Source organism: Mandrillus leucophaeus, unplaced genomic scaffold, assembly GCF_000951045.1.
Source record: "Mandrillus leucophaeus isolate KB7577 unplaced genomic scaffold, Mleu.le_1.0 Scaffold129, whole genome shotgun sequence".
NCBI classification, from domain to species: domain Eukaryota; kingdom Metazoa; phylum Chordata; class Mammalia; order Primates; family Cercopithecidae; genus Mandrillus; species Mandrillus leucophaeus.
Genome location: NW_012101243.1, coordinates 157,694 through 181,957, shown reverse-complemented (window position 1 = coordinate 181,957; position 24,264 = coordinate 157,694). Strand labels below are relative to the sequence as shown.

The 24,264-nt window shown below is 49.0% G+C and overlaps 2 protein-coding genes across 7 annotated transcripts in view; both read left to right on the top strand.

The window, feature by feature from the left end:
• The window catches only part of TGIF2 (TGFB-induced factor homeobox 2), a 23,149-nt gene extending 13,422 nt beyond the window's left edge, over nt 1-9,727 (top strand). For both annotated transcript variants that reach the window (XM_011972342.1, XM_011972341.1), the window contains exon 3: nt 7,764-9,727. In XM_011972342.1, the coding sequence (XP_011827732.1) occupies nt 7,764-8,285 (522 nt within the window). In that variant the 3' untranslated portion in view covers nt 8,286-9,727. The remainder of the gene's footprint in view (nt 1-7,763) is intronic.
• An 11,966-nt stretch (nt 9,728-21,693) lies between these two features.
• Nucleotides 21,694-24,264, top strand: part of LOC105533814 (chromosome unknown open reading frame, human C20orf24) — a 6,998-nt gene continuing 4,427 nt past the window's right edge. For 4 of the 5 annotated variants that reach the window (XM_011972343.1, XM_011972346.1, XM_011972347.1 and 1 more), the window contains exons 1-2: nt 21,694-22,098; nt 23,458-23,561. In XM_011972343.1, coding sequence (XP_011827733.1) covers nt 21,985-22,098; nt 23,458-23,561 — 218 coding nt within the window. In that variant the 5' untranslated portion in view covers nt 21,694-21,984. Of the gene's footprint in view, nt 22,099-23,457; nt 23,562-23,613; nt 23,742-24,264 lie in introns of all 5 variants that reach the window. The other variant, XR_001005175.1, reaches the window with a different exon arrangement.

The window sequence follows — 24,264 nt, the reverse complement described above, 5'->3', positions numbered from 1 at the left end:
TTTTTTTTTTTTTTTTTTTTTGGAGACAGAGTCACTCTGTCGCCCAGGCTGGAGTGCAGTGGCTCAATCTTAGCTCACTGCAACTTGTGCTGCTCGGGTTCAAGCAGTTCTCCTGCCCAGCCTCCCGAGTAGCTGGGATTACAGGTGCCTGCCACCAGGCCCAACTAATTTTTGCAGTTTCAGTAAAGACAGGGTTTCACCATCTTGGCCAGGCTGGTTTCGAACTCCTGACCTCAGGTGATTCGCTCGCTTCAGCCTCCCAAAGTGCTGGGATTACGGGCGTGAGCCACTGCGCCCGGCCTCCTGTATTTAATTTTTTTAAATTTCATTTTCCGTTAAGGACATTTTAAGAATATCTATAAAAGCTGAGTGCAGTCTGGGCACGGTGGCTCACACCTATAATTCCAGCACTTTGGGAGGCTGAGGCGAGTGGATCACCTGAGGTCAGGAGTACAGGACCAGCCTGACCAACATGGAGAAACCCCATCTCTACTAAAAACTGCAAGATTAGCTGGGTGTGGTGGCACATGCTTGTAGTCCCAGCTACTCTGGAGGCTGAGACTGGAGAATCACTTGAACCCAGGAGATGGAGGTTGCGGTGAGCCGAGATCGCGCCATTGCACTCCAGCCTAGGCAACAAGAGTGAAACTCCATCTCAAAAAAAAAGAAAGAAAGAAAGAAAAAGAAAAACACTAGGCACAGTGTCTCACGCCTGTAATCCCAACACTTTGGGAGGCTGAAGCGGGTATATCACTTGAGGCCAGGAGTTGGAGACCAGTCTGGCCAACATGGTGAAACTCCGTCTCTACTAAAAATAGTCCCAACTACTCAGGAGGCTGAAGCAGGAGAATCACTTGAACCTGGGGGTGTTGGAGGTTGCGGGGAGCCAAGATCACACCACTGCACTCCAGCCTGGTCGACAGAGTGGGACTCTGTCTTTTAAAAAAAAAAAAAAAAACACAAAAGTAAGAGAATATAATAATCAACCACCAGCACCAGTCATTTGGCTTGAACAAGTATCAACATTTTCCTAGCTTGTTTTATCTCTCCCTGGGGGCATCTCTTTTGATTGTCTCCTTTAACCCCCGCCCCAGGAGCGATTCATTAGCAAGTCAATGAGTCACTTAACTAACTGGTTTGCTGGTACTTGCCTGGGGCTAGGTAGTTGGGAGGGTTAGGGAAAAAGAAGTCTTTTGTAAAGGATTTTCACGGGTCCCTCTGACATCCTCTAAGCCCAATTTATTGGTTGGACTAGATCTATGACTACCTGGCAGGATTCTGGGCCCCATTCCTTTACTGTAACAACGGTTGGGAATATACCACGTGCCCGGCCCGGGACTCTGTGCTGGGGTACACAGTAGTAAGATGGGTACCTTCCCATTACTTCCTGGCTGTCAGGACTGCTTTCATATGCAGCTTCCTGAGGGAAGTCTTCCCAAAGCCAACACCAGGGCAAGGCAGCCGTCCCCCTGGCAAGGGCTATTGGGTGAGAAAGAGGCCTGGTGCAGAGGCTGTAGTGGTCAGCTGTGGGGGAGGGGTGTCCTGGCCTACCCCCAGGGCAGCCAGGGATGTAGGAGCTGCTCTTTTCTGACTCCAAAGCTAGCTGCCCTCTGATTCCTCCCCCAAGCAACTTCTGTTTTTCCTCATCTCAAGGCCTTTCATCTGTCTGTATTTTTTTTTCAGCTTCTGTGTAAGCTTTTTGGCTTAAATAAAGGGCTTGGCCTGCAAGGACAAGTAACCAGTAGGCTAAACCATTGGTTCCTAAGCCTGGGTGGCCAGACTTTCTGGGTAGCTGGTCTGAAAACACATTCCCGACTCCACCCCTCACCCCCACTAGATCAATAAAGCCAGAGGGGAAATCACTATCTAACAGTTTTTAAAAATCTCCCCCAGGCAGGGCGTGGTGGCTCTCTCTGTAATCCCAGCACTTTGGGAGGCCAAAGGGGACGGATCACTTGAGGTCAGGAGTTTGAGACCAGCCTGGCCAACATAGTGAAACTCTGTCTCTATTAAAAATATGAAAATTAGTCGGGCATGTTGTCACATGCTTGTATTCCCAGCTACTTGGGAGACTGAGGCAGGAGAATTGCTTGAACCCAAGAGGCGGAGGTTGCAGTGAGCCAAGATCGTACCGTTTCACTCCAGCCTGGGCGAAGAAGCGAGACTCCATCTCAAAAAAAAAAAAATCTCCCCTAAGGTGATTCTAATACAGAGAACTGCCTTCAAGAGCACCTGGATATGGCGGTCCCAGCATGAATGGTGGTACCATGACGTTTGGGAAAGGCGCCTCAGTGCCTTCACTTCCTTGACATGAAAATGAGAGGGTTTGTGCCTGCATCCATTAGCTGCTGCTCCTAGCATCACAGCCCTTGTCAGCCTCCTGGTGCTCCTCCTACCCCCATTTGCCACAGTGATTCCTCCCTTGTCCCTCAGCAGCCTTTTAGATAGAGCCCTGTTTTATGGTAGAGACCGACTTTCAGGCCCCCAGCCTATGTTACGCCACATACATCACAGAGTTCACTTTGACCTTCCTACCCTCTCTCCATGACCTTGAGTGGGGACAAGTCACAGGTTCTTTTCCTGACTTAGGCACAGGTTGGGCAGCTGGAAGGGGCTGCAGAAAGGGCACTGGCAGCCACCCAGTTCCCCCGCCTTGCCTTGCCCAGCCCCTCAGCTGTGCATTTTTCTGGGCTAAGAAGACAAAACAAACAGATGCTAGGCTGCCAAGTGCTCTGGACAGGACAGTCTTGTGGGGGAGTGTGTGGAGGGGGTGTTTTTCTGTTCTCTGAATCCTCAGCCAAAATGGGAGGTACCTTTAGGGGCTAGGTGTCCACACAGATGCTGAGGAACGCCCAGGCTTCCTTCCCTGAGACTGCCTGCTCAACACCACTCCTTCTTAGTTTGCTTGACCCAGGTCACTGTGACCTGACCATTTTTCCCCTGCATCCAGGGCTGAGGTGGAGAGGGGCAGTGTACTCCTGCAGCACAGGTACGGGAGGAGGCAGCTGTGGGAGGGAGGGAAAGAAGGCCACAGGCACTGCTCTTGTGCAAGAAAGCCTCCCTCTCACTCTTCAGCTGGCAGTGGGTGGCTGCCCAGAACCAGGCTGTCTGGATCAAACCCAGCTTTTGCACTTGTGACCTTGAACAAGTTTCTGAACCTCTCTGATGTGTTTCTTCAATGGAGATAAGCATAACCTGTCTGATAGGCTGAGATTGAATGAATAATTAGATATGAAATGTGAATAGCACCTGAGACCAGACATGGTGGCTCACACCTGTAATCCCAACACTTCGGGAGGTTGAGGTGAGCAGAAACCTGAGTTCAGGAGTTCGAGACCAGCCTGACCAACATGGAGAAACCCCATCTCTACTAAAAAAAAAAAAATGCCGGGCGCAGTGGCTCACGCCTGTAATCCCAGCACTTTGGGAGGCCAAGGTGGGTGGATCACAAGGTCAGGAGATGGAAACCATCCTGGTTAACATGGTGAAACCCCGTCTCTACTAAAAATACAAAGAAAAAAAATTAGCCAGGCATGGTGGCAGGCACCTGTAATCCCAGCTACTCGGGAGGCTGAGGCAGGAGAATCACTTGAACCCAGGAGGCAGAGGTTGCAGTGAGCCACTGCTCTCCTGTCTGGGCAACAGAATGAGACTCTGTCTCAAAAAAAAAAAAAAAAAAAAATAGCACCTGAGGGGTTTTGTGTTCAAATGTTTGCTATCAGGATTATGATGTTTACTACTCAGCTATCCCCTTTGTTCCTCTGGAAAGACACAGCAAAGCTGGCTGGGTGCTATGGCTCATACCTGTAATCCCAGCATTTTGGGAGGCTGAGGCAGGCAGATTGCTTGAATCCAGGAGTTCAAGACCAGCCTGGCCAATGTGGTGAAACCCCATCTCTACAAAAAAGAAAAAAAAAAAAAACACTACCTGAGCGTGGTGGCACACGTCTGTGGTCCCAGCAACTCGGAAGGCTGAGGTGGGAGAATTACCTAAACCCAGGAGGTCAAGGCTGCAGTGAGCTGTGATTGCACCACTGCACTCCAGCCTGGGTGACAGAGTGAGACCTTGTCTTTTAAAAAAAAAAAAAAAAGCACAGCAAAGCAGTGGAAGCCCTAAAGCCAGGAGGCCTCATTTTAAATCCCTGCTCTGCACTGGGAGGATGTGTGACTGCACAAGGGCTTTCTTCTCTTTGAGCTCAGTTCTCTCTAGTACTTTTGGGACATTGCCCTCTTACTCTTCAGGTTGTATCCAGATTAAACATAATGCAGGTGTGGCTGGCATGATACTGCTATCAAAGGTGTTTGAATAAGTTTGTCCCCTTCCTTCATCCCACCCAGTTGTTCAGCCCTTCCTTTTTTTTTTTTTTTTTTTTGAGATAGAGTGTTGCTCTGTTGCGCAGGCTGGAGTGCAGTGTTGCGATTTCAACTCACCGTAACCTCTGCCTCCTGGGTTCAGGCAGTTCTCTCAGCCTCCTGAGTAGCTGGGACTACAGGCACACACACTGCTAAGCCCTTCCTCTCTTTAGGGTTTTCCCACAGCTCTAGCAGGATTTGGCTCAGCCAGCGTCACCGAAGCCTGCTGGTATGTGTGTGCATTGGAGCACCATAGTGGTGAAGAGGAGCAGTAAGAACCCCAGGGCCAGGGCCCCTCCTGGCTGGAATGGAATGGGAGAGAAGGGCCACAGAAGCCTCTGGCTCTGCCCTGCCTGTGAGCCTTCCAGCCTGACAGCCTGGTGCTGTCTTTGAGTCACCTGTAAAATAGATGCAGCTGCAGTTAGCTAGGGTAGGAGAAAAGACACAGGACCAGAAGAAGGACCTAGAGTGTGAAATTTCAGTCAAGCCACCGTTTAGACCATTTAATGGTTTTCCATGGTGCTCTGGCCTGGTTGTCAGCCCTGCCCACCTCTGAGCTCCTGAGCTACCATTCACCGGCTCCTTAAGCCAACCCTTTCCTGCCTCGGTTCAGCTGTTTTGGAGGACCATAGAGGTGAAGGAGGGCAGATGAGAACCCCACGGCCAGGGCCTTTCTTTGGAATTGTTTAGAACATTCTTAGCTTTCTATATGGCTGGCTCTTCCTTATCCTTACGTCTCAGCCTTCCAAAACCCTTAGCCATGGAAGTTTCTCTTATCTTTATAACCCCCCCACCTTTATTTCTGTTTCCTTTTTGGCACTTACTGGTGGTTATTCACCTAGTTGTTGTCAGTCTCCATGACTAGGTGTGCACTGTAAGCTCCACAGGTTGGCGTGCATGTCTAATTCACAAAGGCATCCCAGCACCAAGAACTGGGCCCAATATAGCAGGCACTCAAATGATAATTTGAATGAGCAAGAAGCCTTGAAGAGCAGCAGGAAGGTGAGAAGCTGTAACTTTTTTTTTTTTTTTTTTAAGATGGAGTCTCACTGTGTTACCCAGGCTGGAGCGCAATGGCATGTTCTCGGCTCACTGCAACCTCCGCCTCCTGGGTTCAAGCAATTCTGCCTCAGCCCCCACAAGTAGCTGGGACTGCAGGCACGCGCCACCACACCCGGCTTATTTTTGTATTTTTAGTAGAGACGGGGTTTCACTGTGTTGGCCAGGCTGGTCTCCTGACCTCGTGATCCGCCCACCTCAGCCTCCCAAAGTGCTGAGGTTACAGGCGTGAGCCACCGCACTTGACCGACATTTTTGCCTTTGAGACGAAGTCTCACGCTGTCACCCAGACTGGAGTACAGTGGCACAGTCACAGCTCACTGCAGCCTCAACCTCCTGGGCTCAATTGATCCTGTCACCACAGCCTTGCAAGTAGCTGGGACTACAGACACACACCACCATACCCAGCTAATTTTTGTACTTTTTGTAGACACAGGGTTTTGCCATGTTGACCAGGCTGGTCTGGAACTCCTGAGCGAAAGCCATCTGCCCACTTTGGCCTCCCAAAGTACTGGGACTGCAGGCGTGAGCTACAGCATCCAGCCTGACTCTCCAGGCTGGAATACACGGGCATGATCATGGCTCACTGCAGCCTTGGCCTCCCTGACCTCAGCCTCCTGGGACTATAGGGCACGTGCCATCACAATAGCTAATTTTTTGTGTTTTTGTAGAGATGTGGTTTCACCATGTTGCCCAGGCTGGTCTCGAACCCCTGGGCTCAAGTGATCTGCCTGCTTCAGCCTCCCAAAGGCTGGAATTACAGGTGTGAGCTACCGTGCCCAGCCAGGGGAGGGTCTTCATGTCCAGGCTCTGGAGTCTGGACTTATCGTGTAGGCAGTAGGAGACAAATGGCAGTTTTCTAGAACAGGAATGACAGCCATGGCATTTTAGAAAGAACATGAAACCAGTAAAGAGGCTAGACTGAAGAGCTGTAAAGTTGGGGGCTATTCAAGAGCGTCCAGAGATAGGGGGCAGGGTGCTATAGGTGTCCCCCAAACCACATGCATATCACTTAATGGTGAGAAATTTTATACTTCTAAACAATCAACTAGATGGGAATGGGGTCAGAGTTAGTGGTAGCTTTCTCAACAGCATGTGGAAAAAAGTCAAGGATGTTGGTTGAGCGCATGTTCTGCTGAGGCTACTACTCCTGGTGTTGCTGAGAAATAAGAATGACTTTCTTCCAGGCCAGGCACGGTGGCTCATGCCTGTAATCCCAGCACTTTGGGAGGCCGAGGCAGGTAGATCACTTGAGGTCAGGAGTTCGAGACCAGCCTGGCCAACATACTAAAACCCCATCTCTACAAAAAAAAAAATAATAATAAGGAAAAAATAAAGAATAACCTTCCTGATAGCTCCCTTGTGCCTTTGTGGCTTTCTCCGGCCTGCAGTGAAACTCTGCACTACAAACTTGGGAATGAGTTGCCCTTAGCATCAATCCCTCTCTTCTTCATCCACCCAGGCAGCAGGTCCTGCCATTTCAATATCCTAAACGCAGCAAACATTTGTCCTCTCGCCACCTCCCTTAATGTAACCTGAACTACTAGCAGTACCCCGTCTCCCTGCTTCCAGTCTGTTCTCCACATCATACGTTGCTCCTTACGTCAAACCCTTATATAGCTCCTCAGTACCCTTAACAATAAAGAAGCAAATCCTCCTGCTAAGAGGTAGCCTTCAGTTACCACTCTAAGCTCTAGCCACATGAAGTTTTTGTTTGTTTGCTTTTTTGAGACTGGCTCTGTCACCCAGGCTAGAGGGCAGTGATGTAATCTTGGTTCACTGCAACCTCGTCCTCCTGGGTTCAAGCAGGTCTCTTGCCTCAGCCTCCTAAGTAGCTGGGATTACAGGCGCCTGCCACCATGCCCAGCTAATTTTTCTATTTTTAGTAGAGACAGGGTTTTACCATGTTGGCCAGGCTGGTGTGTGTTCTTATTTAACTCTTTTCCTACTATTAACTTTTGTGTTTTCTGCTGTGTTCCCAGGTCCTAGGACATGCTTCATAGCTGTTTGTTTTGGTTTGTTTTGAAACAGGGTCTTGTTCTGTTGCCCAGGCTGGAATACAGTGGTACAATCATAGCTCACTGCAGCTTCCACCTGTTGGGCTCCAGCGATCTTCCGACCTCAGCCTCCCAGGTAGCTGGAACCACAGGGGCGCACCACTGCACCTGGCTAACTTCTTTTGTAGAAACAGGGTCTCCCTGTGTTGCCCAGGCTGGTCTTGAACTCCTGAGTTTAAGCAATCCTCCCGCCTTGACCTCCCAAATTGTTGGGATTACAGGCGTGAGCCACTGCGCCCAGCCCATAGCTGTTTTTGATTGAGCAAACTGATCGGTCTTGTATATTCATTCCAGATATGTAACTGGTTCATCAATGCCCGGCGGCGGCTTCTCCCAGACATGCTTCGGAAGGATGGCAAAGACCCTAATCAGTTTACCATTTCCCGCCGCGGGGGTAAGGCCTCAGATGTGGCCCTCCCCCGTGGCAGCAGCCCCTCTGTGCTGGCGGTGTCTGTCCCAGCCCCCACCAATGTGCTCTCCCTGTCTGTGTGCTCCATGCCGCTTCACTCAGGCCAGGGGGAAAAGCCAGCAGCCCCTTTCCCACGTGGGGAGCTGGAGTCTCCCAAGCCCCTGGTGACCCCTGGTAGCACACTTACCCTGCTGACCAGGGCTGAGGCTGGAAGCCCCACAGGTGGACTCTTCAACACGCCACCACCCACACCCCCAGAGCAGGACAAAGAGGACTTCAGCAGCTTCCAGCTGCTGGTGGAGGTGGCGCTACAGAGGGCTGCTGAGATGGAGCTTCAGAAGCAGCAGGACCCATCACTCTCATTACTACACACTCCCATCCCTTTAGTCTCTGAAAATCCCCAGTAGGCATCTGCCAGCAAGGGTGCTCAAGGCTCAAGCCAGCTGTCCTGGGTTTCCGTTTTGGTTCCCTTTCATACAGAGGGTTTTCTATGGATCACTGCCAAACATTGGGATCATCTCCTCTGTCCAGAGGTCTTCAGCAGGAAGACGCCAGCTGGCACCACTGCACTGTGATGGGGGCCCTCTCCTCTGCTGACTCTGCCGTTTCTCCAGGCCTCCCCTCAGTGATGAGACCAAGAGATCGGAGACAAGCATGGTGCTGATGCTGCTGCTGCTTCTCCAGAAAATCCCTGGGACACCTTTGTTCCAGCCTGGTTTCCTGGGCTGGGCTCAGGAAAGCTGCCAAGTTCAGTCTTATGTTGGGTCCAAGCTGCCCCTGTGCTGTTTCTGTCAAGCCAGGTATGGACATTCCAAGTTCATATGCATGAACAAAAGAAAAGAGGAACCCAGTGGATGTAACAGAACCGACTCCAGTTGAATGTTTAGATTTTTGCTAAACCGTTTTCTTTTTCCCTTTTTTGCTGTGGTTTGCATTCACGGCAGTAGTTAGCCCAGGTGTGGGGAACGAGAGTGCACTGCATGATAGCGTTATGGTGAGCTGGGAAGGACCCACCACTGCCACTGGGGATTGTTTTGCAAGAAAGGAATATTTTTATTTTGGGGGCCAGCTAAGTCTCTGCAGTAGTGTGAAATTCCAAATGGTGGTTTTATCGTTGGTTTGGTTTACCCAAAAAAAGGCAGGGAAAAAAAAAAAACCCATATGAGCGCATTGACTTTTCTGCCACAGGCACAGAAGGGTAGAAAGCCACAGCAGGGGGCAGTCCAGCAGACTCTGACTCAACTTTCTAGGTACCTAGCAGAGAAGGATGGTAAGATCAAAAGGTGTTTGGTTTTTCTTTTCTTTTTTATTGTAGTTTTTTGGGGGGTGGGGGGAGTAAACTAGACTGAAGCGATGGATTTTTTTTTTTTTCTTTAATGTTTTTCCCTTTGTTCTTGAACATTTTTGCCCTGCAGCCTGAGTTTTGAATTCTTTTAGGAACTTGGATTAGAGGGGCCCTATGTCAGAAGCTCCCAGCACCTCCTACTTGGGAGAGAAGTGAGCCATCTGCTGGTCAGGAAGTCCTCCAGAGAGGCAGCCTTTCCCACAATGGTGGCAGGAAACTATCTGGGGAAAGCAGGAATAGTGTCCACTGCTGCCAGGGAACTGCCTTCAGAGAAGGCTGGGGCTGGAAAAGGGTTAGAAGCCTGCTAGCTGGGATTGTCTTTGTTTCAGCTTCCTTTAAATTAGAGTTACAGGGCCCCCTGCCCAGTGAACAGATCACAATTGGTCTTACGCTCCTCCCTCTCCCTCATTTTTTCTTTTGCTGTTTTGTTTTTTGTTTTTTTGAGATAGAGTCTCACTCTGTCACCCAGGCTGGAGTGCAGTGGTGCGATCTTGGCTCACTGCAGCCGCAGCCTCACGAGTAGCTGGGATTATAGGCGCCTGCCACCATGGCTGGCTAATTTTTGTATTTTTAGTAGCGATGGGGTTTTACCATCTTGGCCAGGCTGGTCTTGAACTCCTGACCTCGTGAGCCATCGCGCCCAGCCTCTTTTGCTGTTTCATTGCTGACAGTGTTCAACAGCAATATCTCCCATCTTTATGTATCCTAAGAAACACTAATCCTAGGTTATTGCTAGCCAAAATATTTTTGTCCTGAATAATGTCACTGGGCCAAAAGATAGATCAGTACCGCAGCCTTTAGTTTCCTGAAATCACCAGGTCAGGCACAAGGAGAAGAGAGGTTCCTGGATACTGACTAACTTGGGTGGGCCTAGCCAGGAGAAAGACAGTAACATGTGTTCTGTACTTTCTTGGAAGATCCCTGAAGCCATCACAGAGGCTCCCCAACTTCTCAGTTGCCCATCTGTTGCTGGAGTGGGAATGGATTGCTGAAGGAGAGGGAGCTTTGCTCTCTCTAGGTGGGCAAGTTTCCTGGGCTCTCTGTGTTGCCTCCCTCTGGCTTCTTCCTCCCGTGCCCTCTCCCCGTGTGCCCCAGGGGGATCAGGGATCCTCACCCTCCTGAGGCCCAGTGGGGAAGAATGAACATGGCTGCGTCCAGGTTAACTGAAGCTGCCATTTGCCCAGCCTTTTCCATCCCAGCCCTGTCAGTGAGCCCTGGTCTGGTGCAACTGCTGCAGGATGCCTGTAGTAGGGAACTCTGGAAGTGTGTTGGTCTGAGGTGGGATTTTCCCTCCCCACAGTGCACTGAGCAACAGAGGGTGGTGAGGGGTGAGGGAGCCATGCTGCTGAATTCTGGTTGGCATTCCCCCATTATGTAAAGTGGGGTGTTGGGGTGGGGCAGACTCTGCTTGGGTTTGGTTGTAAGATAAACCTGGAGGAGAAGCACAGTTGTCCCATTGAATTATTTGAGCAAAAACTACTGTAAATAACTTTTTTGTCTTTTGTCAAATAAAATTGTTGTTTTGTTTTTTTAAGCAGAAACAGGGTTCTTGATGATTGATCCACCAGGGCTCAGGGCCCAGGCTTGAAGACAAGGCAGTTACTGGCTTCCTACTTTGCTTTACATCTTTTACTCTCTCTAGTAGCCAGCTGTGAGTTCTGTGCACGCTGTACCCCCATTCCCTTTCACCAGCTCCATTCTGTATCCCATTCAACTCAGGGTAAAGGGGGCCTTTGCATCCCACATTGAGCCAGTCTTCCCTGGGATCAACAGTTAAGCTTTGGGGTTGCTAAGTGGTGAGGATATAACCTTGAGGAACTGGCAGTTTTGTCCTCCCCCTCTCTCGGTAAGAAATCAGCACAACTGCAGCGTGAACCCAACACAGAGAGAAGCAGCTATGAGGTGGAAACTCCAGTCATGTCTGAAACCAGGACTACCTCTAGACTTCCCTATTACGTAAGCTAGTGAATTCCCCTTTTTGCTTAAATTAGCTGTTAATACATTTCTGCCATACTGAAATGACAATACACTAACTGCAGCCCAAACTACAAAAACCAGGGTCTGCAACAGTGGGAGACTGAGTTTGGCTGAGTGGGCCTGGGCCTGGGCCTGGGTCTGGGTCTGTGCTATGTTCGATCTCTCTTTTTTTTTTTGATACAGAGTCTCTCTATCGCCAGGCTGGAGTGCAGTGGCGCAATCTCGGCTCACTGTGACCTCCAACTCCCAGGTTCAAGCGATTCTCCTACCTCAGCCTCCCAAGTAGCTGGGACTACAGGCATGCGCCACTATGCCCGGCTAATTTTTTGTATTTTTTAGTAGAAACGGGGTTTCACCGTGTTGGCCAGGATGATCTCCTGACCTCATGATCTGCCCACGTCGGCCTCCGAAAGTGCTGGGATTACAGGCATGAGCCACTGTGCCCGGCCCCAGTTGCTTAATGTTTGTATACACACATGGAATTGAGATGCCCCAGGTAAAGAAACTGAGTGGGCTGTGGTTTGTGCCTCCAGTCCCAGCTACTCCAAGGCTGAGGCTGGAGGATCACCTAAGCATGGGAGTTTGAGGGTGTGGTGAGCTGTGATTGGACCACTGCACTCCAGCCTGGGTGACTGAGACCCCCTTTTTTTTTTTTTAAGAGAGTAATTGAGTAGGGATTTAAGATACTTGCCTGAACTCATATAGCCCATATAAATATGGAGCTAGAATTCAAATTCAATTATGTTTTCCTTCAGGGTCACTCAGGTCTGCCCAGAACCTATCTGAACTAATATAGTGGGCAGTTATATATAGTGACCACTAATGTAGTATCATCTAGCTGTCTAGAACACTGCTACGAGCTAAGCACAAGAAGTTTCTTCTCGTGAACGAAATCTTAATTTCTCCCCAGTACACCTGGATGGAGGATGTCTGGTCTTCTACAGGTCATTCTCTAGGAATTTCGAGAGAGAGCCTCCCCACTCAAGTTTCCCAGATTAAAGAGCCTCAACTCCCTTAGCCATTCACCCAAGGTCCTGATTTTCCCCCACTTCTCTCTTAGTATCTCTCAAACTGCACACTTGGCTCTGGAGCTCAGCAGAATAGGCTCATGCTGTTACGCCTTTTCAAAGTAAGTTTAATATATAATTCACATTGGCTGGGCGCAGTGGCTCGTGCCTGTAATTCCAACATTTTGGGAGGCTGAGGTGGGTACATCACTTTTGAGGTCAGGAGTTGGAGACCAGCCTGGCCAACATGGTGAAACCCTGTCTCTACTAAAAATACAAAAATTGGTGGGTGTGGTGGCACACCCCTGTAATCCCAAATACTCAGGAGGCTGAGGCAAAGAGAATCGCTTGAACCACGGAGGTGGAGGTTGCAGTGAGCCGAGATCGCGCCACTGCACTCTAGCCTGAGCGACAGAGCGAGACTCTGTCTCAAAAAAAATAAAAGGAACTGAAACCAAAAGTGTCTTCTGCATCAAGCTTCAAACAAGCCCTGGAGTGAGCAAGCACTCTAGATGATGAAAGTGAACTGCGGGATAACGTGGCAAGGGCCCCTCCTCTGAAGTTGGGAACATGATCTAAGGACATCCACCTTTCTTATTATAGTCTCATTCAGGAAACAGCTTTTAAATGCATCTGCCCCGGTCGTGAATAGCTGCTGTCTCTTTGGACCTGGCTATGGATTGCCTGACCGCCTCTCTGTACCCTTGTTCTTTTCTTTTCTTTTCTTTTCTTTTTTTTTTTTTTGAGATAGTCTCTTTATTAAAATAAAATAAAATAAAAGTAGTGGTAGTGATTGGTGGGGAGGGTGTATGCCATCCTCTAGGCCGGTGGTCAGGGAAGTCCTCTTCCTTTCCACTGTTTTTGACTGGTAGTTTCTCCACGGCCCCCAGGCTTAGAACCTTTTTTTTTTTTTTTGCATCGACTCAGCCCTATGAATAAGCATCTCTGGGGTAAGACTCAGGACTCTGGATTTTAAAAGTACAGTCTAGCTTGAAAGCTGCTCCATGGACTGGGCACGGTGGCTCACGCCTGTAATCCCAACAATTTGGGAGGCCAAGGCGGGTAGATCACAAGGTCAGGAGTTCGAGACTGGCCTGGCCAAGATGGTAAAACTCCATCTCTACTAAAAATACAAAAATTAGCCTGGCACGGTGGCGGGCACCTGCAATCCCAGCTACTCGGGTGGCTGAGGCAGGAGAATTGCTTGAACCTGGGAGGCAGAGGTTGGAGTGAGCCAAGATCGCACTGCTGAACTCCAGCCTGGGCAACAGAGCAAAACTCCATCTCAAAAAAATAAAAGGAACGCTGCTACATGAAAACTCCCATAAGGCAGAGGCCAGGTCTGCCTTGTATGGGTGTATCCTTGCTATGTTATGCGCTAGAGCTGCAGAGGATAAGGTGTGGCACTCAAGAAGGATGCAGAAATAACCATCACTGCTGTCAGAGTTACTGATTTCAAAGGCATTTCTGTATGACCCAAGCCTGGTGTCAAATTTTTGGTCTGTCGCAGATTAGTTGTCGTGACCATAGACAAGACAGTTCACTACTCCAGACTTCAGTGTTCATCATCAATAAAGTGGGAACAGTAATATCTCTTGGGAGGATGAAATGGGATAATCTATATGTTACTATCTAACCTTGCTTAGCACACAGCTGAGGGAAAAACAACCTGTAAAATAACTTACCCCATACCACACAGCTTGTAAGTGGCGGAATTGGGCCTAATTACACAGAGAAGTGATTCTCAGGCCTAAATATCCATCAAGATCATCAGGAAAGCTTATAAAGATGCATATTCCCAGACCTCACGCCCAGAGAGTCTGGGCAGGAATCTGCATTCCTCACTGATGCCACAGGAGATTCTGATGATCTTGTTCCACAGACCTTGATCATTGTCAGGACACTGACCTATCCCCAGGAAACTGCTGGGCTGGGAAAGTAGAAACTCTTTGTCTTTCAAAGTTACAAGATGAGAGGAAGAAGGGTCTCTGAACCATCTGCCATCTTGGCACTCAGGAGGCTATGGTAACTTGAAGGTCAAGTGTAGCCCTACCATTTTAATTACCAAAGTAATCTACACTCAATGTAGAGAAATTGCAAGTAAAGGTATAAAAGGAGAAGAGTTTAGTATAATGGTTAAAAGCCCAGCCAGGTTTTGGATGAAAACAAATGTGGCCAGACGCAGCGGCTCATACCTGTAATCCCATCACTTTGGAAAGACAGGCAGGTGGATCACCCAAGGTCAGGAGCTCAAGACCAGCCTGGCAAACGTGGCAAAACCCCGTCTCTACTAAAAATACAAAACTTAGCTGAGCATGGTGGCAGGTGCCTGTAGTCCCAGCTGCTCAGGAGGCTGAGGCGAGAGAATCGCTTGAACCCGGGAGGTGGAGGTTGCAGTGAGTCGAGACTGTCCCACTGCACTCCAGCCTGGGTGACAGAGTGATAACAAATGAATGTAAAACATTTAGTAAAGTGACTGGTAGCTAGTAAGGGTTCATTAAGTACTAGTATGACATTTATTGTAGGCCCAAAAAAAAAAAAAAAAAGGCCCGGATGCGATCTCAGACCTCCATTCCAACAACAGGTGCTCTTTCCATGGCTGGTAGTTGCCCCCAGGATTTCTGATACCTGTGATCCATCAGTGCCTGTGAGGGGCCAGTCTTACCTCTCAGAACATACCTTCCTCTCCAAACCCCACTCCAAGCCGCTGGCAGTGCCCTCGGGCATTCAGCTGGGAGGAAACAGCCCTAAGGCTGAGCTCGTGTTCAACTAGTGCTAAAAAGCTACAAACTCACAAAGACAAAATTTGTCCTACTTCCAAATCTGTCTCTCCCACTTCCAAATCTGACCCTTCATCAAGTTATTTTCCATCTCAGACCACCCAAGATGTTTATTTTAACCAGATGGATTCGCTGAGATTCAGCCAGATTCCCCGCTTCCTAAGATAAGGAAAGCCTTGTGTAAAAGCAAAAAGGGAACAAGTCTGAGTCCCAAAAATACCTTCTAGAGAAGGGCTTCCACTCTGTCTGCCAGCTTAGCTTTGTCTGATCCTAGAAAGGTAAGAGGAGGAACAGGGAGCAGGTTTCAGATGCCTGTCGAACTTCTAACTTCCCATATGACCTTGGGCTACACTGCAGGATTTGAGGACCTTTCTGACTAGAACTTTCTGTGACCTCTCCCAATCCCATGCAAACATAGTGGCTCTTGGAGTTACAGTCAGAGCTTCACAATGTAATACAAACATGACCTAGAGCGGGACGCAGTGGCTCATACCTGTAATACCAGCACTTTGGGAGGCTGAGGTGGGTGGATCACTTGAGGTCAGGAGTTTGAGACCAGCCTGGCCAACATGATGAAACCCTGTCTCTACTAAAAATACAAAAATTAGCTGGACGTAGTGGTGGGCACCTGTAATCCTAGCTACTTGGGAGGCTGAGGAGAATCCCTTGAACCTGGGAGGTGGAGGTGGCAGTGAGCCGAGATCGCACCACTGCACTCCAACCTGGGTGACAGAGCAAGACTCTGTCTCAAAAAAAAAAAAAAAGAAAAGAAAAGCAAACGTGACATAAAAAGAAAAAAATACTGCCTAATGAGATGCTCAATCATTACTAATCACTAGGGAAGTGCAAATCAAAACCACAATGAAAATACTACTTTGCACCTAGTAGGATGATTATTAACAACAGAAAAAGGCTAAGCGCAGTGGCTCACGCCTGTAACCCAGGGAGGATTTTGGGCAGCCGAGGCAGGCGGATCATGAGGTCAGGAGTTCCAGACCAATCTGACCAACATGGCGAAACCCTGTCCCTACTAAAAATACAAAAATTAACCTGGCATAGTGGCGGACACCTGTAATCCCAACTACTTGGGAGGCTGAGGCAGAAGAATCACTTGAACCCAGGAGGTGGAGGTTGCAGTGAGCCGAGATTGCGCCATTGCCCTCCAGCCTGGGCGACAGAGCAAGACTCCTCAACAACAACAACAACAACAACAAAAATCATGTATCTCCGAACCCTTGTGCACTGCTGGTGGAAAACGCGAAATGTTGCAGCTGCTGTGGAAAACAACAGTTCCTCAAAAAATTAAAAATAGAATTACAATATGATCTAGCAATTCCACTTCTGAGAATGTGCCCAAAATAACAAAGCAGGGACATGAACAGATATTTGTGCGCTCCAATCCATAGCAGCATTATTCAGAATCGTCAAAGTGTAAGCAACCCAAGTGTCTATCAGTGGGTAAAAGCAAAATGTGGTATGCACATACAACAGCTTTAAAAGGAAGGAAATTTTAACACATGCTACAGTATGGGTAAACCTGGAGGACATAATGCTAACTGAAACAAACCAGTCACAAAAGGACGAATACTGTACTCATATGAGATACCCATTAGAATAGTCAAATTCCTACAGAGAAAGTAGAATGGAACTGGTTTCCAGGGACTGGGGAAATGGGAGAATGAGGAGTTATTTTTAATGGGTACAGAGTTTCAATTTTATAAGATCACGAAGTTCTGAAAAATGGATGGTGGTGATGGCTGCAGAACAAAGTGAATGCACTTAATGCCACTGAACTATACACTTAAGTGTTGAAATGATAAACTTCGTTAGATATATTTTACTAAAATTTAAAAAACAATTTTTTTTTTTTTTTGAGACTGAGTCTCTCTGTCACCCAGGCTGGAGTGCAGTGGTGTGATGATCACAGTTCACTGCAGCCTCTACCTCCTGGGCTTAAGCGAGCCTCCCACCTCAGCCTTCAAATAGTTGGGACTACAGGCGTGTACCACCATGCCTGGCTAATTGTTTTTTTCTTTTCTTTTCTTTTTTGTAGAAATGGGGTCTCTCTGTGTAGCCCAGGCTAGTCTTGAGCTCCTGGGTTCAAGTGATCCTCCTGTCTTGGCCTCCCAAACTGCTGGGATTACAGGCATGAACCACCATGCCAGGCCCTTAAAAATATTTTTAATTTGGCTGGGTGTGGTGGCTCACACCTGTAATCCCAGCACTTTGGAAGGCTGAGGCAGGCAGATTGCCTGAGCTCAGTAGTTCAAGACCACCCTGGGCAACACGGTGAAACCCCATGTCTACTAAAATACAAAAAATTAGGCAGGTGTGGTGGCACACACCTGTAATCCCATCTACTCTCGGAGGCTGAGGCATGAGAATCACTTGAACCTGGGAGGCAGAGGCTACAGTGAACTGAGATGGTGCCACTGCACTCCAGCCTGGGCAACAGAGTGAAACTCTTGTCTCCAAAATAAATACATAAATAAATAATATGTTTAATTTAAAAAAGAATGGGCTGGGCATGGTGGCTCATGCCTGTAATCCCAGGACTTTGGGGGGCTCAGGCGGGTGGATCACCTGAGGTCAGGGGTTCAAGACCAGCCTGGCCAAACATGGTGAAACCCCGTCTCTACTAAACATACAAAAAAAATTACCCAGACGTGGTGGTAGGCGCCTGTAATTCCAGCTACTCAGGAGGCTGAGTCAGGAGAATTGCTTGAACCTGGGAGGTGGAGGTTGCAGTGAGCCAAGATCATGCCACTGCACACCAGCTTGGGCAACAAGAATGAGACTCTTTCTCAAACAACAACAACAAAAAGAACTTTTGAATCCAGTTTTCTGCATCTTCAGTGCCCTCACCAACTCTCACCTAAATGACTTTAGTAGACTTTTAACTAGTCCCCCATTCATTCTGATCCAGTCCTCCAAATAGCAGCAAGCATGATCCTTCTAAGATGCAAACCTGATGGCTTCCCCTACCCCTGGGATAAGAAGCAAGCTCTTCGGCATGATTTTCCCCTGTGCTTCCCCTCTGGTGGCTTCATTCCTTACCATTAGCCCACACGGTTTCATTTTCCTGAATGTTCTCTCCCACCTTCACCTCCCTCTTTTCCTTCTAATCTCTTCCTTCAGAGTTTAGCCTTCCCTAATCCCCCCAGATCAGGTTCCCCATTATATATCTTCACCAGGAGGAGACCTGGCAGAGTGAAAACTTACCTTTAGGCCAAAGGTTAGTCATTCTTCCTTCGTTCCATGACAGATTCATTAGTTTGTCTTCTGAACTACATGCTAGCAGGGAGTCTGTAAAAGAGGTTTTGTAACAATGGTACACTTCCAAACAAGTCAGTTTGGAAGCTCTTGGCCCCCTGAAGTTTCCCTGAAAATCAGTAATATGAGGCAGATTGATTACCAGGAGAAAAGGCATACAATTTGATTTAACACGTATACACAGGAGTCCAGAATGAAGACCCAGCTCCCCAACTCCCCAGTAAGGTACAGAAGCCTCTTCTTTTTTTAGATGGAGTTTTGCTCTTGTTGCCCAAGTTGGAGTGCAATGGCATGATCTTGGCTCACTGCAACCTCTGTCTCCCAGGTTCAAGTGATTCTCCTGCCTCAGCCTCCTGAGTAGCTGGGATTACAGGTGCACACCACCATGTTTGGCTAATTTTTTGTAAGTTTAGTAGAGATGGGGTTTCTCCATGTTGGTCAGGCTGGTCTCGAACTCCTAACCTCAGGTGATCCACCCGCCTCGGCCTCCCAAAGTGCTGGCATTACAGGTGTGAGCCACTGCACCCAGCCAGGTACAGAAGTTTCTGTACTATCTTGAGGTTACAGAAAGAATGGGGACTTGGATCCTGGTAGAACAGGTTATGGGAAGGGGGAGCACAGGAATTTTATTGAGGGACAACAAATGATTATTAGGAAGAATGGATGAGAAACAGAAGTTAAGTTGTAAACAGTTATCTTTGGAATTTAAATCATTTTTGGAGACAGTCACTACCTTGAAAAGGATCTGTTCAGGTGTGGTTACACTGTCTTATCTTCTGCAATAGAAAGTGATATAACAGGGAAAGGAACAAGAACTCTTCTCCTTGGTGAGTCAGTCATATCTTTATGTAGATAGGGGAAAAGTCTCTTCCAGCCCCCTGATCTCTAAAGGTTTTCAATTTCAGATATTCATTATGCTAGGCACAGTGGGTCATGCCTGTAATCCCAACACACTGGGAGGCTGAGATGGGAGGATTGCTTGAGCCCAGGAGTTCAAGACCAGCCTAGGCAACATAGTGAGACCCTGTCTCTACAGAAAATTTAAAAAAAAAAGAAAAAGAAAAAGAAAAAACATGGCAGGGTGTGGTGGCTAATGCCTGTAATCCCAGCCCTTTGGGAGGCCAAGGCAGGCAGATCACTTGAGGTCAGGAATTAGAGACCAGCCTGGACAAGATGGCAAAACCCCATCTCTACTGAAAAATACAAAACTTAGCCAGGTGTGGTGGCACGCACCTGTAATCCCAGCTTCTGGGGAGACTGAGTCAATAGAACTTGTTGAACCTGGGAGGCGGAGGTTGCAGTGAGCTGAGATCATGCCACTGCACTCCAGCTTGGGCAACAGAGTGAGACTCTGTCTCAAAAAATAATAATAATAATAATCAAAATAAATAAATAAATAAACTTAGCCAGGCGTGGTGGCATGTGCCTGTGCCTGTGGCTCCAGCTACTTGGGAAGTTGAGATGGGAAGACCATTTGAGCCCAGGAGATCAAAGGTGCAGTGAGCCCTGATCATGCCACTGCATTTGAGCATGGGCAACGGAGCGAGACCCTGTCTCAGAAACTAAACTGAAATAGTCATTATATGAGGGAGCCATATTTTGGGACAAAATATTTTGATTTCCTTCAACTGGCTAAGCTTTACCATTTCATATGGGAGGGAAACTAGATCAGAAAAGAGGCAGGGCTGAAAAGAACAAGACCCATGGGGAAACTTAGGACAAAAGGTGTGCACCCATACAACGTATACGGCCCTTCCACCAGTTCCAGACAGTAATGTGATCGCAGTATGTTTCACCTTGGGGGTCCAGCTCCACTTAATCTACTGAAACAACGTCAGGGTAGGCTTGGGGTGGAAAACAGCAGCTATGGTATTCTGGAAAAGCTCTCTAGGAGGTTCTTTTGTTTGTTTGTTTTTTGTTGTTTTTGAGACCAAGTCTTGCTCTGTTGCCAAGGCTGGAGTACAATGGCGTGATCTTGGCTCACTGCAACCTCCGCCTCCAAGGTTCAAACAATTCTCATGCCTCGAGCCTCCTGAGAAGCTGGGATTACGGGTCCCCACCACCACGCCTGGCTAGTTTTTTTTTGTATTTTTAGTACAGACGGGGTTTCAACCGTGTTGGCTAGGCTGGTCTCGAACTCCTGACCTGAAGTGATCCACCCACCTCGGCCTTCCAAAGTGCTGGGATTACAGGAATGAGCCACTGCGCCTGGCCTCCCTACGAGGTTCTATTACTCACGAAAAGTGAAGAATTACAGGTGAATGTTGATAGGTATGCAAAAGATGCTCTGACCTCATTGATACTCTTTAAGCTTTAAAGTTTAACCGTTAAGAGCACAGATTTTGGAGTCAGACACACCCAGGTCCAGATACATTACTTGCCTCTATAAATCCACTGTCCAGAGGCCGGGTGAGGAGGCTCATGCCTGTAATCCTAGCACTTTGGGAGTCCAAGATGGGCGGATTGCCTGAGCTCAGGAGTTCGAGACCAGCCTGGGCAACATGGTGAAACCCCTCTCTCTACTAAAATACAAAAAAAAATCAGTGGAGCGTGGTGGCGGGCGCCTATAATCCCAGCTACGTGGGACGCTGAGGCACGAGAATCGCTTGAACCTGGGAGGTGGAGGTTGCAGTGAGCGGAGACCGTGCCGTCTCAAAAAAAAAAATCCACTGTCCAGAAGGGATGTGCCTTGGTCTCTGGACTTACCAACACAGTGCGCCTGGCACCACCTGGAGGGCTTGTTCAAACATCGGAAGGAGCCCCATCCCCAGGGGTTCTGAGTCAGTAGGTGTGGAATGGGGGCCGAGAACCTGCCACCCTATCCAGTTCCCAGGCGATGCGGCCGCTGCTGCTCTGGAAGCTCATTTTGTGAAGCACTGACGCAGCACATGGTGAGGATGCTGTATGTGAACACTCAGATATTCTGACACCTAACCCAATTCTTGTATTTGCCGCTCAGGAGTCCCCGGTTGAGTCCACCTTGCTATACGGCTTCAGAAACTCATTTCCCCTTTTGGGGTCTCAGGGCTCTCGTATGCCAAAAGAGTGTGCTGGGCAAGATGAGATGCTTAGTTATTACAGAAGAGTTAACATCTTGAACAAGGCCCCACAGAACTTGCAGGGTTAGGGGAGAAAATAAACCAGCTAAATCCTGCGGGGCAGCTTGGGGCTACCCTGGAGCGAGGTCTGGTCTCAGCCGGCGTGTAGCTCGCAAGGAAAGGTAGAGCCGCTCCTGCCCCACTCGCTGCTCGAGGGTCAGCTGTGGCCGACTGGGCGACGCTGACGTCCAGCCTCGGTGTTCCCTTACCTCCTCGGTCTCCACAGCGCCTCCTGGCGCCCATTTCACCGTTCTACCAAGATTGTCCCTTCCCTCACACCTTACCGCGAGCCTGGCAGAGGCTGACGTCATTTCCGCCACGAGTAGCGCGCTTGCGCCAAGGCGATGGTTGCTCTTTCACTCGGACGGCTGCGCGGCTGCCGATTGGCTGCGTCAACACGTCGGCGGGAGGTCGCACGACACTGTGCCGCCCCTCCCTTCGCGGCGCCTGCTCAGTAGAGCCAGCGGAGCCGGGTAGGTTGGCCAGGTGAGAGGAACTGCAGCGCGCCGCAGGACCGGACCGCTGAGCCTGCAGCCGACCCGCGCCGTGACCCGCGACCCTAGACCCCGACTCCCTTTGGCTCAGCCCGCGCGCCCCAGGCCCGGCCCGGGCGGCGCGACGGGAGGATGAGCGGCGGGCGGCGGAAGGAGGAGCCGCCTCAGCCGCAGCTGGCCAACGGGGCCCTCAAAGTCTCCGTCTGGAGCAAGGTGCTGCGGAGCGACGCGGCCTGGGAGGACAAGGTACGGTGGAGCCCGAACAGGGCGCGGACGCGAGGAGCCGGCTGGGACTCGGGGAACGGGAAGACTGGCCTGGGCCTGCCCTCACCCCCGTTCCGGCGCTATCAAGTAGGGCAGTGGGGCGGGTGGCCCAAGAGTATCAGAACAAACTTGGCGGGCACTGGGCGGACAGCTGGGCTTGGAGCTCCCCGAAGGGTGGCCTAAGGCCGAAGCCCCGTAGTTATGCGGAATTGACGAGGAGCGGGGAGAGGCTTTGTCATCCGCGGGCAGGGCTTGTGCCTGAACGGGGAAAGGGAGCTGAATTCGATTCGGCCTCCGCCTTTTATGTGTAGTAGAGTTTTGAGTAAGTTACTTGTCTCTTTCGAATTAACTAGTACAAACTAACACTAACAGACTTCTACTGAGAATGCTTTCTACGTACCAGGTGCTCTCCTTGCGGAATCTAAGTCAGAATAGCTCTGAAGTGAGGGTACGGTGGTGCATTAAAGCCTTTTGCACATAGTGAGGCTCGCTAATCTTGAGCTGTTGTTGCCTGTTGAATGAAAAGGACTGAATACTTTGATAAGCATGAGTCAAGAGGGGAGACTGAGACCACCCACTGGGTGAGTGTGAGGTGTCGGGGTAGAGAAATGCCACCAAATACGTGTGAGAATTGGTTGGGACTTCAGGACGTTCTTACTCGTCCCATTCGGAGGATGCTTCGTAACTCTGCTCCATGATCTGGAAGGGGTGATCACAAACCGCTTGATTCCAGGTAGTTTGGAAAGAGTATTATATTTGCAGTCATTTCTTTGGTTTTCTGGGCTGCCGAAGTGGGATTTTCCTTCCTGAAGTTCCTGTAAGGGGGGATGGGAGGCACTTCCTGAAGGTGCCCTTGTTCTGCCCCCAGCCCTGCCCAACTCTTGCAAAACCTGCAGTCTCTAATCTGCTGTGTCATTTTTTTCTTTTCTTGTATAAGGACTGGTTTCTGGAATCTAGGGCAGATCGGAAACCTGAGTCGTCTTCTGTGTTCTTCCATGAAACTTAAATATGCTGGCACCTGCCTCCAGCATTTTTGCTTCTAGTCCATATGTGCGGCCAGTAGCACGATTACTATCACAATCATTTCATTACAGGTCATATTATATATGCAGCTCTAGAATTTTGATTTAGAGCATAGATTCTGGAAGTGATCGCTTAATGATGTCTAAATGTATCATTTCTATCACATTTTAAGTAAGGTGAAACAGGAAGCACATACCGTTGCCTTTGAGGGAAACAAATTTCCTGGATGTGTTTAGCAGAAAGGTTTAATATTCCCCCTCTGGCTGTACTATGGCACCCACCCCCAGATAATTCTTGCATTTTCTGTCTTTTCTACAGGATGAATTTTTAGATGTGATCTACTGGTTCCGACAGATCATTGCTGTGGTCCTGGGTGTCATTTGGGGAGTTTTACCATTACGAGGTTTCTTGGGAATAGCAGGGTAAGTCTTGGGTATCTTACATTTTCATGGTATCATTTCTTTTTAAATAGAGGCTTTTTTTCCTGTTAGAGGAAAGGCCATTGCTGCTCTGGAGCTGTGTTTGTGTGATGAATAGAGCAAAGCAGCGGCCCTACAATGGCACTCCTGGGTCTGGTGCACCACTCCTCAGGAGCATCTCAGGTCAGGCAGGTTACCTTCCTGCCTTCCTGAAGGCTGGGCCAGTCCATTCATTCATGGGTCTAAAGGGACCTCATGCAAGAGGCTATCACATTACTTGTTGGTGGCATGCCCTGTAGTTCTGCTGTGACCTTTGTTTCTGTGCAAGTTTGGGAAGTAGGAACTTCTGTATTTGAGGACCATTTTCCTTGTGCCTGGCACTATGCTTAGTGCCAGGTGCTAAACCTTGGCTTTGGCAGAAGTTATTTCAGGTCCCTTCATTTTGTTTTTTTGAGATAGGGCCCCACTTTGTCGCCCAGGTGGGAGCACAGTGGCACCATCACGGCTGACTGCAGCCTTGACCTCCTGGATTCAAATGATTTTCCTGCCTCAGCCTCCTAAGTAACTGGAACTACAGGCGTGAGCCACAATACTTGGCTGATTTTTAAAAATTTTGTAGGCCGGGCGCGGTGGCTCAAGCCTGTAATCCCAGCACTTTGGGAGGCCGAGACGGGCGGATCACGAGGTCAGGAGATCGAGACCATCC